Consider the following 13935-nt stretch of genomic DNA (forward strand, 5'->3'; position numbering starts at 1 on the left):
ATATTGCAATGATTACCCTATTATGAACAGGACATGTAAAACCCACAACGTTGCATTAAATAAATATAACTTCTCCGTTTACCCACAAGGCGTACAAAAATATCGTATAATGTATGGTTTTCTGATGGTATAAATGCATATTCACTAAAAAAATCTGCCATTAGCACAACAAATAGTTTACTTGTTTCAATAATGGCTTTTGTCATGGTAATATGCATCATCGTTGCTGCGAAAAACAATACCCCTGGTGTCGCTAATGCGTCTCAATAATTCTAGGATTAGAGGATTGGTTGATACTGCTGAACTAACATATGATAAAATAATATTTCTCCAAACTGGAGGGAAAATATGAACTATTCTCACAGAGACTGACCTTCATGAAGGGCTGGTGCCCCTCACTCAAATGAGATATTGCCTTACGCACTACACTATAAATCAGAAAAGTTACTCAAGAATAAATAAATAAAGACTGATTCTTGAAACTGTTGTAAAAACCCTACAACTTCTTCATCCAAGCTCTCAATCAGTATTATGTTATTTAATCTGCAGCTCATGCCTTAAAACAGATAATTCAGACCGATTATAAAATTGTGTTTATGAGAAAAATGTAATCTGACTCCATAAATCACATAATTGTTTGATTAAAAACTGCACTTCTGGCTAAGAATAAATGAAGTTCCCCTTTAAACACAGCCCCGGTCTTCTGACGGGGTCTATCTATGTACTGGCTGGAAAATGTTGGGCTAGTCTCTGTCGCTCCGTCACAGTTCTCCCGCTAAATGGTAAATGGACTGTACTTATATCGCGCTTTATCCAGTCTTTAAGACCCCTCAAAGCGCTTTACATACTACATGTCATTCACCCATTCACACCCATTCATACAGAGCAGTGTACCTTACTCTAGGACCTAACATTCACACACATTCACACACCGTTGGCCATGCCATCGGGAGCAACTCAGGGTTAAGTATCTTGCCCAAGGATACATCGACATGTTGACTGCATGGGCTGGATGCATGGGCTGGCTAACAGTCACTCTCGAGTTCAGCTGGGCTCTTGTTGACTTCTTCACTGGTTTGAGACAAGCGACCCTATTGGAACACCCCCCTTTGTAGCCAGACTTCAACACAGCAGAATGGAGTTTCTGTTTTCAGGTCTGGACAGCTTCAGGTCAGGTGTATCGCCGCCCCTTGCATATTTTGGGTGGAAGCCCATCGTCTTGACCTCACTAGCTGTGTTGACACAATAGTTTTCTGTGTGGGGGAACAACATCACTCGTAATGTCTTTTCCTTCCCATAATTACAAAAATAGTCTGCTAAATGTTCTACTCTGCTACTTCTAATCTGTGGATGCTCTATGTGTAAATGCAATATTCTACTCACTATCTTTTAAATAACATTCAACCTCTCCCTCCTGTGGTGACATATGTGGCTCTATGTAGCTGGATTTATAAATACTCTAGTGCTGAAGATGCATCACCTGATGGTCTGGTCCTCTAAGCTTCCTCATTGTTGTGGTTGATACCAGGCTGTCAGTGGCATTTGGTTCATGTTTGGAAATCCTGTACATCTTTGACATCCCTGGGACCCCCTGCCTCCGTCGTCATCATGGAAACTGCATGGTGGGCCGTTGTTTGGTGCAATGTTCTGCAGACACTCTCTGGACCAATGTGTCAGCCGACCACATTTGTAGCAGCCTTCATCTGGGAAACCTTGTCCTGTTGATCGATCACCCCCTGGGAAATGTCCTCTTCCTCTGCCACTTTGTCTTCCTCGGAAACCTCCTCCCCCTCTTCGTTGATTCTGCACCTGAATCTCTGGCGCTACCTGAGTTTGAACGGTTTGAGGTGTCTGCCCTGCCTTCTCTGGAAGTTTCCCCTCCCTTCTCCTTGTCTTGTTCTTATTAAGTTCGGTGTCTTTCTCAGCTACCTGTATCTTCAAGAGTCTCAGTTGTAGTGCTTCCATTTCTGTGTTTTGTGTTTGTCTTCCAAGTATTTCTTCCAATCGTATGTTCTCTCCCATCAGGTGTTTTGATTTACTGGTTAGCATTCTTACTTAATACTCCAATTCTTTGAGATGTTTGTCCGTGGAGACTCCATTCAACTGCAAGACTTCTCCTATAAAACCAACATTCGGGGAGGGAGGAGGTACTTTGGCCAGGCTTAGATACAACTTCGGAGTTTGGATAACTGGAGCCTCTTTGGTTTTTTCTGCTATGTCTTCCCTCACTGCCAGGTCTGCTACTTGGACCACATTTATGCTGTCTGCCAATAGGTTGGCATATTCCAGGTGGAGTATCAGACTTGTAACTCTTATAAATCTTTCTTCAGCTTCCCTCCATATAGTTAGCTGTTGTAGGCATTGTTCGTGCTCATAGTCGAGTACTGCTCTTCTATGGGCTTTTTTTGATCCAGGTTGATCATCTGCTGGATACAGTCCTCTCGTTTGCCATTGTTCCAACAGTTTCTCCATGTCTTTTGTCTAAGATTTGGAACTGTTATAGCATCTGATCGGATTTTTATCCTTCCCTTGATATCTGCTGTTTCTAGTCTCAACTTAGTTTGTTTTGGTGACATGTTCTCTAATTATTTATTAACTTATCAAAGATGAAGCACTAATCTTCTGACTAGCACCTTCGTTGCTGTTCGTCCGAACTTTAAATCTGATTTATTTTTTTAGTTGCTCAAGGTTATATTATTATTATTTATTTTTTTTTCCTTTATAGATTTATTTATTTTTTTAAGTTTTAGCTAAAATATTAATAAAGTTAATTAATATATAAAAATTATGCACAATTGAAATATGAAATGTTAAAATAAAAATTGTACCGTGTATGGTTTTGACTTTTAAATATGAAAATTGGTTCCAATCTAAATCTCCTGTGTACAGTGCATAGCGAAGTGTATGAAATTATGCTAATGTCACTACGTGTGTTAGCTTCAATAAATTGGTGTTTGAAAAAGTATTATGTAAAGTTTCTTATCTTATAATTAGAAACCACTTGCGATCAAGCATGTGTTTATTTATAACACTTAAAATTATACTTCACAATGTTATGGTGTTTCTTCTATTTGTGTAATAATTCTGTACTACCACCAGAGTGCGCTATTTTAATTTCCAGCTTAATCCACTAGGGAATAGCTGTTGCAAAACTGACTTGTTTTTAACAAGGAGAAACTTATTTTCCTTAAAAATATCTTTAAAATAGGAAGAACACTACACTATGGTTAAACAACACAGCACATAACCGCCAAAACACATTTGCAAACAAGAATATTCACAAAACCGCCAATACACACTTGCAACCAAGAATGTCCCAAAACCAGCCAATACACTTTTACCAGCAGAAGTACTTCCAATAGTTCTAACTCTGACAAGAAGTATGATGTTCTTTAAAAGATGGAATGCCTAGCCTCAGTGTGTTAAAGCAAAAAGAGTACTTCAATTAGCATTTCATGAAATGGCGACTGCCGTGTGGGTCACTGTGAACATGAGGTCAAGACAAGATGACAACTGGTTTTCCAACCTTTGACCTGAAGAACAAAGGGATTTGAAAAAACACCTCGTGGCTCTCACAGTGGAGTTGAAATAATGGCGGGGTGATATTTTGTCTAGTAAATTCAACACACAACACTGTAGTTTAAAATAACATTTCTATTTAGTTTACAATGATAAATGGGCCTCATACCCTTACGTCATAGCCCTCTACCCATGTACGTAAATGTTTTGACTTTAAGAGCCAGTATGGTCATCTCTTCTGTTTAAACACGCTATTATGGGACAAAATGGGACGCTATCCACACACAATCAAAAGAATATCGTCTATCTAACGCACGAATGTCGCTTTTTCAAATGTCTTTTGAAAACAGAAAAAAGTAACCACTGAAAGCTTCAAACTCCAAAGGCCTTTTCCTCGAAAAAGGACTTTTTTAAAACAGCCTCACACTGTTGTTAACACAAACACTCACTCCAATAACCTTAGCTTCCAACTTTGGCTGTGTCTTTGCCTCAAGCAGTCCCGACTGCTTAATGGCCTAAAAACATTCACGTTAACTTAAAACGTAACAAGAGACACCTATTGAAGTGATTGGCCTCTAGCCGACATGTAATAACAGACAAACGAATAGCATGCAGGGTAAATTAGAACAAAAGAAAATGAACTCACCCTGCCTGTAACAAAGCAACGTCACGTGTGGTAGGATACCAATGTTTATCAATTTAGGCTTGTTTTAACTTAAATGTAGGCAGTCTTTCTCAGGAGTCCAACTTACCAGACAGACACACACTCCTATTGTTCACTATGTAATCTATTGAAGATTTTGAATAAACAGGTACTTCTTTACCTTTCTGTATGGGCCCGAGTGTATGTCTGCCAGCATTGTTCAAGCTCCTTTGAAAACTGCAACTGCTCTCCCAGTGGAACGAGATCACGTCGGCGGGTCACCAATTGTTAAATATGTTCGTTATTCTCGCGTCCAGGAGAGAAGCTTTAAAATGAGACTAAATGGAGTCTCTGAGAAGATTCAAATGGGATACTTTAATTAAAAAAGGCGCGGTAGTGTTACAGACAGAATATTGTTCAGGCAGAAAACAGCTGTGATCCGGCTCTCGTGAGCAAGAGAAGAGAGCGAATCCCTCGTCCGGTGCTGTTATATATATCCTCTGCTGGCTCCTCCCCGCCAGCCGGCTTGCTTCGTCTCTAATGTCCGTTGTTGCATTTAAACAGAGGATTGGTACTTTTCACATTCAATATATGCTTAACACGCCTTTTCTCCTCATATTCTTTTTCATCACTTTTCATGTAACACATTCTAAACGCTGTAACCAATACTCTAAAAAATACAGAAAATCCTTCACGGCTGGTTTGGTTTCCGGTCATTCCGGATGTTGTCACATGCTACTCTCGTCTGTAAACAATAATGTATTCAAATAAACTGTACCTTCATTTAATATTCAGCCTGGTAGTATCTCGACATCTATAGTTGTAGTGTTAAATCAGTAGGTTTCGGTTTGCACCACTCCATGTCATTTCGCTACTAAATTCACCTCTTTAGGAAATCGTATATTAGCCACATGCTAAATGCTAACCGGAGATGAAGGATTTTCAGAATAAAAGCTTAACAACTGGTTGTGCACAAGAATTTCTGGTTTTTCAGGATAAAAGAGCATTTAACTTGACAGTATGTTTAAACTACATTATACCATCAAAACATTGATTTTAATTTCTAACAGTTTTTATATCACATCCGACCGGAGGAAAATTTGCACGGCTCTCACTACCGATAATCCTAATCCCACGGGCAAACAATAGTATGTACAGTGTCAGTGTCAGTGTATTAGTGTCTAATATTACTGCTATAACAATCACACATTGAGTTGTTAAAATCAGACCGTTGTTTTTTTTTTAAACAGTCTGAATGAAACGGCAGTTCTCAGGTGCCTCTCAGGTGTGTGTATCAGTGTTGGGACTAACGCGTTACAAACAAACGCATTACTGTAACGCAACTACCTTTTGCGGTAACTAATAACGTTACTAGTTACCTATTCCCATTCAGTAACGCCGTTATAGTTACTAGGGTCGAGAGTCGAGAGAGTGAACTATATCGACATTTTCTCTTTTGAGAAGCCCCCACCCGATGCCTATGCTGAATGCTGCAAACTCTTTGTTTAAAACTAATTGGCCATTGGAATGTGTGGAGTAAGTCTCCCAAGGGGGATGGTGGTCACATTCCACAGCTCTCCCCCCTCCTGTGATCTCCCAACCCCCAGTCTGTAAGTTTGTGTTCGCATATTTTAAAATGTCGCACCTTCTGTTTTTTCTATCGCGCATTGCCGGTATGAAAGGGTCTGTGCTGGAAATATCAAACATTTAATAAAAGTGAAAAACAATGAACAAGTCACATGTCATGGCCATTTCCACTGATCATAATACCATTGTTGAGGTATACTAAAATAGAAAAATACTGTGCAATTTTCCAAACTCACATTGGTTTCGCATACAGCATCTCTGTAAAGTATGTGTATTCAGCAGTATTCACTTTCTCCACTAAACGGCTCGCTGCAGCTCCTCCCCCCCCCCTCCCCCGTGATTTCCTTGTTTAGCGATACACAGCCAAACACAGCCAAACTCAACCTGAACACACACAAAGTCACAGCCGAAATAAAAACAATAAGTGTGGCTTGATATTGAGTAAGAAAAAGGTTTATAGGTTGATAAACGCTGTGAGAATGGGTCTGATGAGAGAATTTCGCGCGATCCCAACTGTCTGTTATCAGCCTGCAGCCAGGGAGCAGAAATCAGCAGGGCTGAATGCACTGAGTGTGTGTGTGTGGATTGGTCAATTTGGACCAATCAGCGGGGGCTTAACGTAACGGCTCCGCGGACGTAACGTAACGGCTCCACGGATTGGCCCATTTAGTTCCGGGTACGTGCTTTCGTAAGCACGTACCCGGAAGAATCAAATGGATGATGACGTCATGATGACGTTTCACCAACGAGGCGTTTTGGGGAGGTATTTTCTGTTTTAGAGTGTTACTCGCTAAAGGGTGTACTTTGAGGGTTTTGACTCTGCACACCGTTTACATGCAGAAAAACCTTCATAACACACAAGGGGACGGGTAATAACCGGAAAAGCATGACATGTGACCTTTAACTATGGAGCTATCTCAGGGTCATAAGTTTTGATCATTCAAAAAAATGCAATTTATTTGAAGGTTCAAGTTTTTATCCTGAACTTTGAAAAATACTATGATGTATTCAAAATACAAATAAGTATTTAAAATCGTTTTTTTCGTTTTCAGATTCAAAACAATTATTTTTTTCAGTTTCAAATCTTGTTTTTTCAGGTTTCACATTGCTTTTCACCTTCAGATCGTCTTTGAGTTTCAGACCTTTTTTTTCGCTTTCAGATCTTTTTTTTCCGCTTTCAGACTTTTGGCCCTGATGTTGCGTGGGGGGGGCGGGGCTTAGCAAAGAGGGGTTTGGCATCCTGAGTGGCAGACCTCCCTCTGTCATGTTGCCTTCAAGGATGTTAGGTAGCGCGAGAAATATAACTCAATACTTTCTATACACAATACTCCCGTGATTGTTGGTAAACTGATACCAGCGTCAAAGTTCCTTTAAGCAAGCTGTTGAGCATCGTAAATGACAACAATCAAGGTATAAGAGCAAAAAACTGTGCTAGAATGTGAGATTACGTATCCGCAATCAAGCATTGTCCTTCCCCACTTCCACGTAGCTCCATGAACGCAGCATAGTATTGGCTTGGTTTTTGCATCAGAATCAGATTACCTTTATTAGTCCCACAGGGGATACGTTTACATTGTTACAGCAGAGAAGAGCCAAAGACAGCTTAATGCTACCTAAAGCAGGCATGAAAAAAGTATTAAAGATTAAAAAAAGAAATTATATATTTTAAAGTTACACATTTTACATAATACACACCCTGTAACAGTTCTGCGGATTTAGCAGCACAGTTTTTAACGGCATATATATATTGCACATATAGAGAACCACAGTGACGCGTCATAAAACCCGGAAGTAAACTTCTTCCGGTTCCTTCGTGAAAAACCATTGCAAATTCTCCATAGGATTTTGGAAAATAGCTCGAAATAAGGTCTGTGGTTGACACACATTTAAGAGAGGGATCACGTTTTGTTCAGCCGGATAATCTCCACATGTCAAACCTACTTTTATAATTTTTGAATCATAAATCTAGTCGCCAAAAGCGAAATGCTAACGTTATGCTATAAACGAACTACAAGCCAGTACAGCAGCAGGGTCGCACGACTTCAACGTCACGCCAACTTAAGATCGTTTCAACTGATTTGCACTGAAACTGCACTTTGAACACTTTAAATATATTAACATTTTAAACTGTATACCCCGGTTACATGTCACACTGTGGGAAACGATATTTCGATATTTCTGGATGTATAACACATGTAGAATTTTTGACAATAACGCTGAATTTGACTTTCGCGTGCTTGCATATTTTAACAAAGCTTTTCATTTTAGCCACACTGAATTTAACTAGAAGTCATGGCTGTGTCAATTACCAGTCTGATATCGTTTTACAAAGATGACAAGAAGAGTGTAGATAGAGGAGAGAACCACTACAAGTCAGGACACGTAACAGTGCAGCCTAGATGAAGGTGTGCTTACCGGTGTTGTCAGGGCTAGCATGAGGGACAAGGTTTATAGTGTCTGTGAGTAGTGATAGCAAGAGTACCGTTAACCTAGAGTTAATTTATTCACATTAATTCCCATCAACAAATCAATTGTATGTGTCACATGAAATCTTTATTAGGCAAGGCAAGGCAAGTTTATTTATATAGCACTTTTCAACAAAAGGCAATTCAAAGTGCTTTACAAAAAATGAAAGACATTAAGAAAATGGCATTTAAAATCAGTCATTAAAAAGAAAAGCTAATAAAATAAACATTAAAAGAAAAAAATACATGGATAAAAGTTACAGTGCAGTCTAAGATATGAATAGTTCAATTAAAAGCGGCGACAAAAAGAAAAGTCTTCAGCCTGGATTTAAAAGTAGTAAGAGTTGCAGCGGACCTGCAGGTTTCTGGGAGTTTGTTCCAGATATTTGGATCATAATAACTGAACGCTGCTTTACCATGTTTAGTTCTGACTCTGGGGACAGAAAGCTGACGAGTCCCTGAAGACCTGAGAGATCTGGATGGTTCATAATTTAGCAGGAGATCAGAAATGCATTTTGGTCCGAAACCATTCAGTGCTTTATAAACAGCAGCAGTATTTTGAAATCTATTCTTTGACACACAGGAAGCCAGTGTAAAGACTTCAGAACTGGAGCGATGTGATCCACTTTCTTAGTGTTAGTAAGGACTCAAGCAGCGGTGTTCTGAATCAGCTGCAGCTTTCTAATAGATTTTTTAGTGAGACCTGTGAAGACACCATTGCAGTAGTACAGTCTACTGAAGATAAAAGCATGGACACGTTTTTCCAAATTCTGCTGTGACATTAGTCTTTTAATCCTAGATATGTTCTTTAGGTGATAGTAGGCTGATTTAGTAACTGTTTTAATGTGACTGTTGAAACCAATAACTCATTTAACCCGCTGACAAGAGAGCCCACCTCCGAAGATCGTGAATGGCTGAGGGACAGACTCGGGGGCAGGTTCTCAGGAATTTCTTGGCTTCTCTCCCCCGAGCCAGAAGAGGAACACTACAGCTTGGAAACACTTACTGTTCCTGAAATTATCAAATCTGTTGGGCATCAGGGACCTGAGGCAATTGTGGCAAGCATGGCATTGTCTGAAGAGCAACAGAGGGCAATTCAGGTGGCTACCACTGGTCAGCGAACCAACCCAAACTGGCATTTGTTCAGGAAAGGAAGGTTGACTGCCAGCAACTTTGGAGCTGTCCTGAGGTCAAAGCGTGTGACTGCTTCCTTTATTGCCAGGGTGCTAGGGCAACAAAAGGCCCTTGATGGTATTTTGTCTGTACAGTGGGGGACTATAAATGAATGTGAGGGCGTCAGAGCATTCACCACTGCAACCCAGATGCAGGTCCATGAGTCCGATTTGTGGCTCTCCCTATCAGGATTGTTGGGGGCATCTCCAGATGGTCTGGTAGGGTCTTCCGCTGTGCTGGATGCAAAGTGTCCCTACGGAGCCAGGGAAATGACAATTAGTGAAGCATTGCAAATCAAGGGCTTCTGTGTCAGTAAGGAAGGAGAAACATTCAGCCTGCATGAGGAACATCCTTACTGGCACCAAGTGCAAGGTCAGCTTCACCTCACTGTAAGGAAGAAGAAATAAAAAAATTGTGAATTGTTTTTAATTTACATTTACTCGCCTTTGCAATGTTGTGGTTGTTAGAGTGTTAGGTTTCCTCTCAGCTCGTCTGTTGGGAAGATATAAAATATCAGTTTCATGGAAGTCACACCGTCACATATACTGTAAGAGCATTAAGACATACAGTACATAGGCTAAAACAAAACATTTAAAGATTAAACCTTGCACTTTGATAAGTCTCGTGAACATTTTCACTATTTTGACATTTTTATAGATGAAAATTGAACTAAAGAAATAAATGGTAGATTAATCCATATTGAAAATAGGTGTCAGCTGCTACACTAATTATAATAGTTATATTTCTTAATTAATTAAGATAAGATATTACTGTATTGATCCCAATTTGGGAAATGTTTGTGTTGCAGCAGCATAACAAGAAAAAGAAAATATAAGTTATTATATATACAAAAGTATGTGAGGGATGGAATATTAAATTGAATATAAATGTAAAATGTACATGTGATTTTACGTCCAAAAGAAGCTATGGAGCACAGAGTTCTCTGCCAGCCAGAGGTGATTTGTTATTAGTTCAATATGTCAAACTGATTTCCCTTACTACAATCTTTAGTTACATGGTGAAACGTTATGCTGCTTGTACTCATTAGACTTATCATATAAGCCACACAGGTTTTAATAGGATGTATTCATTATCTTTACTTATGTTGCGGTCTTTTCACCAGCGCCATCTCTAAAACGGCGATACCGCCGCTAACCATCATTTACATTTCACCGTGACATTGACAAAAATGTAACGTCAGCTTACCTCATGGCACGAATCGAGACTCTCCTTTTGGAAACGATAGAACGAGCACGTTTCATGCGAAGACCTGTGGCTGCAATCCGGAGCAAAGCAACAAACCATTGTGTAGCGTAGCTAACTAGTAGCGCTAGCTTTAGCTAATGCTAGCTAACGAAACGAACTGCCGAGTAAAATTGGAAAACACTGGTAATTAATTATTCTATAATTTGTAAAACTACGGTGTTAAAAACGACAATTTCAAAAATACAAATTTCTATTGGTCGGATATAGATATACAGATACTAAAGATAGGCATGTACTTGCTTTCAAGCAGAACACAGGGGAAAACGAACTTAGCGAGAGTGTTTACGTGTTCGGCGTAATGACGTACAACGGCCTCGACAATTTCTGTAGTCCTATTCAGCCACTCGGTAACTACCATCGTTTTTCAGACACGTAAACTCTTCAAAAATCCCCAGTGGGGTCACTGTTGATGTATTTAATGTCGTAGAACAAAACGTTATTTATCTCTTAAATTTGTGTCAACCACAGACCTTATTTCGAGCTATTTTCCAAAACCCTATGGAAAAAATGCATTGCTTTTTGAGGAAGGAACCGGAAGTGCTAAAAATGCTAACTTACTTCCGGGTTTTACGACGCGTCACTGCAGTTCGCTATTGCAAATATTGCACATAGTTGGTATTTATCAACAAGAGGTGTTATAGTCTGAGTTGTTTTGTGCGGGGTATAGAGGCTGTGCTGGTTGTATAGTCTGACCGCTGCAGGAAGGAAGGACCTGCGGTATCTCTCCGTGAGACAGCGGGGGATGGCATCAGGTCCACCAGAACAACCTGCTGGCTCGTTGCGGATACGTAATTTCACATTCTAGCACAGTTTATTGCGCTTATACCTTGATTGTTGCCAACTACGATGCTCAACAGCTCGCTTAACGGAACTTTGACGCTGGTATCAGTTTTATTTCCCACCTATCACGGGAGTATCGTGTATAGAAAGTATTGAGTTATATTTCTCACGCTACCTAACATCCATGAAGGCAACATGACAGAGGGAGGCCTGTCACTCAGAATGCCAAACTACTCTTTGCTAAGCCCCGCCCCCCCAAGCAACATCAGGGTCAAAAGTTTGAAAGCGAAAAAAAAAGATCTGAAAGCGAAAAACGATCTGAAGGTGAAAAGCAATGTGAAACCTGAAAAAACAAGATTTGAAACTGAAAAAATTATTGTTTTGAATCTGAAAACGATAAAAATGTAACTGAAAAAAAATAAGGATTCAAATATCAAAATATGTATAAAAGTGAAATCTGAAAATAAATATTTTGTTTAAAATAATTGCTGAACTGAATCAAAATAATATTCAACCTGAAAAATGATTTCAAATACTTATTTTTATTTTGAATATATCATAGTATTTTTCAAAGTTCAGGATAAAAACTTGAACCTTCAAATAAATTGTATTTTTTTGAATGATCAAAACTTATGACCCTGAAATAGCTCCATATTAACGTATTAATAATAATTAATTATATTTATTCCGTTCGGATGTAGGATTTTTGACTTTGTTTAGAGCAGTGATCTTCTCTGCAGCAGAGAGCTAAGCGCTGTCAGACCGGACCTAACCCTGAAAAGTATTATCATCTGAAATTAATCATTATGTTATTAATATTAAATACATATAAGTATTTTTACAACTTGTATTTAGAAATACTCTAAATTGTAATTATTGATGCATAAATGTGTATCTGAGGAAGATGAAAAATGTAAATTAAACATTGTTGAGAAAATGCTGCATCTCTTGCATTTATTGACATAGAGGAGCCTTATTGTTTACCTTTTTAATATCATTTTTTGTAATTTTTAATTGCTTGGTTTTCGTGAAATTACCCTGTTTTCCTATTAAAGTGTAACAGATTGATGCATCTCTACAGATCATCTTAAAGGCTTCGGAATCCCCCCCATTGTAGTTAAAAAACTGTCAAAACTAGGGCCCCCAAACAGCATCTTGCATAGGGCCCCCAAAAAGCTAGAAACGGCCCTGAGCATTGGTAACACAACTTCCAAAGTGACAGTAAAATAAAAAGGACCCTGACTCGGACAATACACAGTCCAACATGTTCAACAGAAAATAATAAGTTATATTGTTTCTACACATGGTACTTAACATATATATCTGTTTGTTTAAGGTGTCCAGGTGATGCAGACAGGCTGGACCAGAGAGTGAGAGACAGAACTGGACTCCTCACAGCCGTGAACTTCAGCACAGGTACAAAGACTATTTTGTTCATACTGTATAAAGAATCAAGAAAGATATTGGTTTAAATAAATGAAGTATTGACTTTAATACACTGATATACATTCCATTAAACAATACTAAATACTAGATCACCTACACATAAGTTAAGTTGAGGGTTTAAAAAAAACATCTAACATCTAAAAAGTTACATTTAGATGTTAACAAGCAATATGATTCTGTCAGCTTCTAATTTAATGTATTGAAAGCAAACATATTTAACCAAAGTGAGATCTGCTACTATTTATCTCTCAATATTGTCTGTAAAAACGTGGTAAAAGTTATTCTTTCAGTGAGACAACAGAGCAAGCTTCTACAGTTGCACTACGTTTTGATAACAGTTAAATATTATTTTGATAATAACATATATTTCAATGTTGATGCACTTCATACTGTTCATTCATAACAGTTGAAATTAAAAAAAAAACATTACAATTACAAAATAATGCCTAGAGCCCCTAAACCAGAGGTGCCCAGTACGTCGACCGCGGTCGACCGCGGGGGCAATGCTGGTAGATCGCGAGTCATTCATAAAAAAAAAAAATCCAGCTCCGTTAAAATAGACAAAACAGCTTTTGATTCCTCCTCCCTTGGCCTCCCTGCCACTTAATTCAGGAGTTTACTTGATTGACAGAAAAAGCGACCTATTGCTTTCCAGTCTGTTAACCCAGAATGCAGAGCGATACAAAATCAGTCAAGTGCCGGGAGAGACAAACAACAAAATGAGTGCGGGAACGAGCAAAAAGCTAAAGACATACCACTTCCACACAGAATGGGAGGGAGAATCTTTTTTTGTGATGTCACATTCAAAGGTTATTTGCCTTATTTGTAAAGCAAGCGTCGCTCTGCCAAAGAAAGGTAACGTGGAGAGGCATTATCGGAGTGTTCACAAGGCATATGACAGCGACTTCCCTCCGAGTAGCGAGTTGAGAAAGAGAAAGGTCATGTATTATTGCTACACAAACATTATCTCTTAGTCTTAGTGTCGCCAACTCGTTTCTAACATGCAAAAAGACAAACAAATGCGTCTATGGTCGGTGTATTTTCTATCTTTCCAAT

The 13935-nt window shown here is 39.0% G+C and overlaps 1 protein-coding gene across 4 annotated transcripts in view; it reads left to right on the plus strand.

Annotated features, from left to right (window-relative positions):
• slco4a1 (solute carrier organic anion transporter family, member 4A1) overlaps positions 1 to 13935 on the plus strand; it is a 221014-nt gene that overhangs the window by 204573 nt on the left and 2506 nt on the right. For all 4 annotated transcript variants that reach the window (XM_079677700.1, XM_079677698.1, XM_079677697.1 and 1 more), the window contains one exon: positions 12770 to 12849. In XM_079677700.1, the coding sequence (XP_079533826.1) occupies positions 12770 to 12849 (80 nt within the window). The remainder of the gene's footprint in view (positions 1 to 12769; positions 12850 to 13935) is intronic.

Source organism: Notothenia rossii (assembly GCF_949606895.1).
Source record: "Notothenia rossii genome assembly, chromosome: 4".
Taxonomy (NCBI): Eukaryota; Metazoa; Chordata; class Actinopteri; order Perciformes; family Nototheniidae; genus Notothenia; species Notothenia rossii.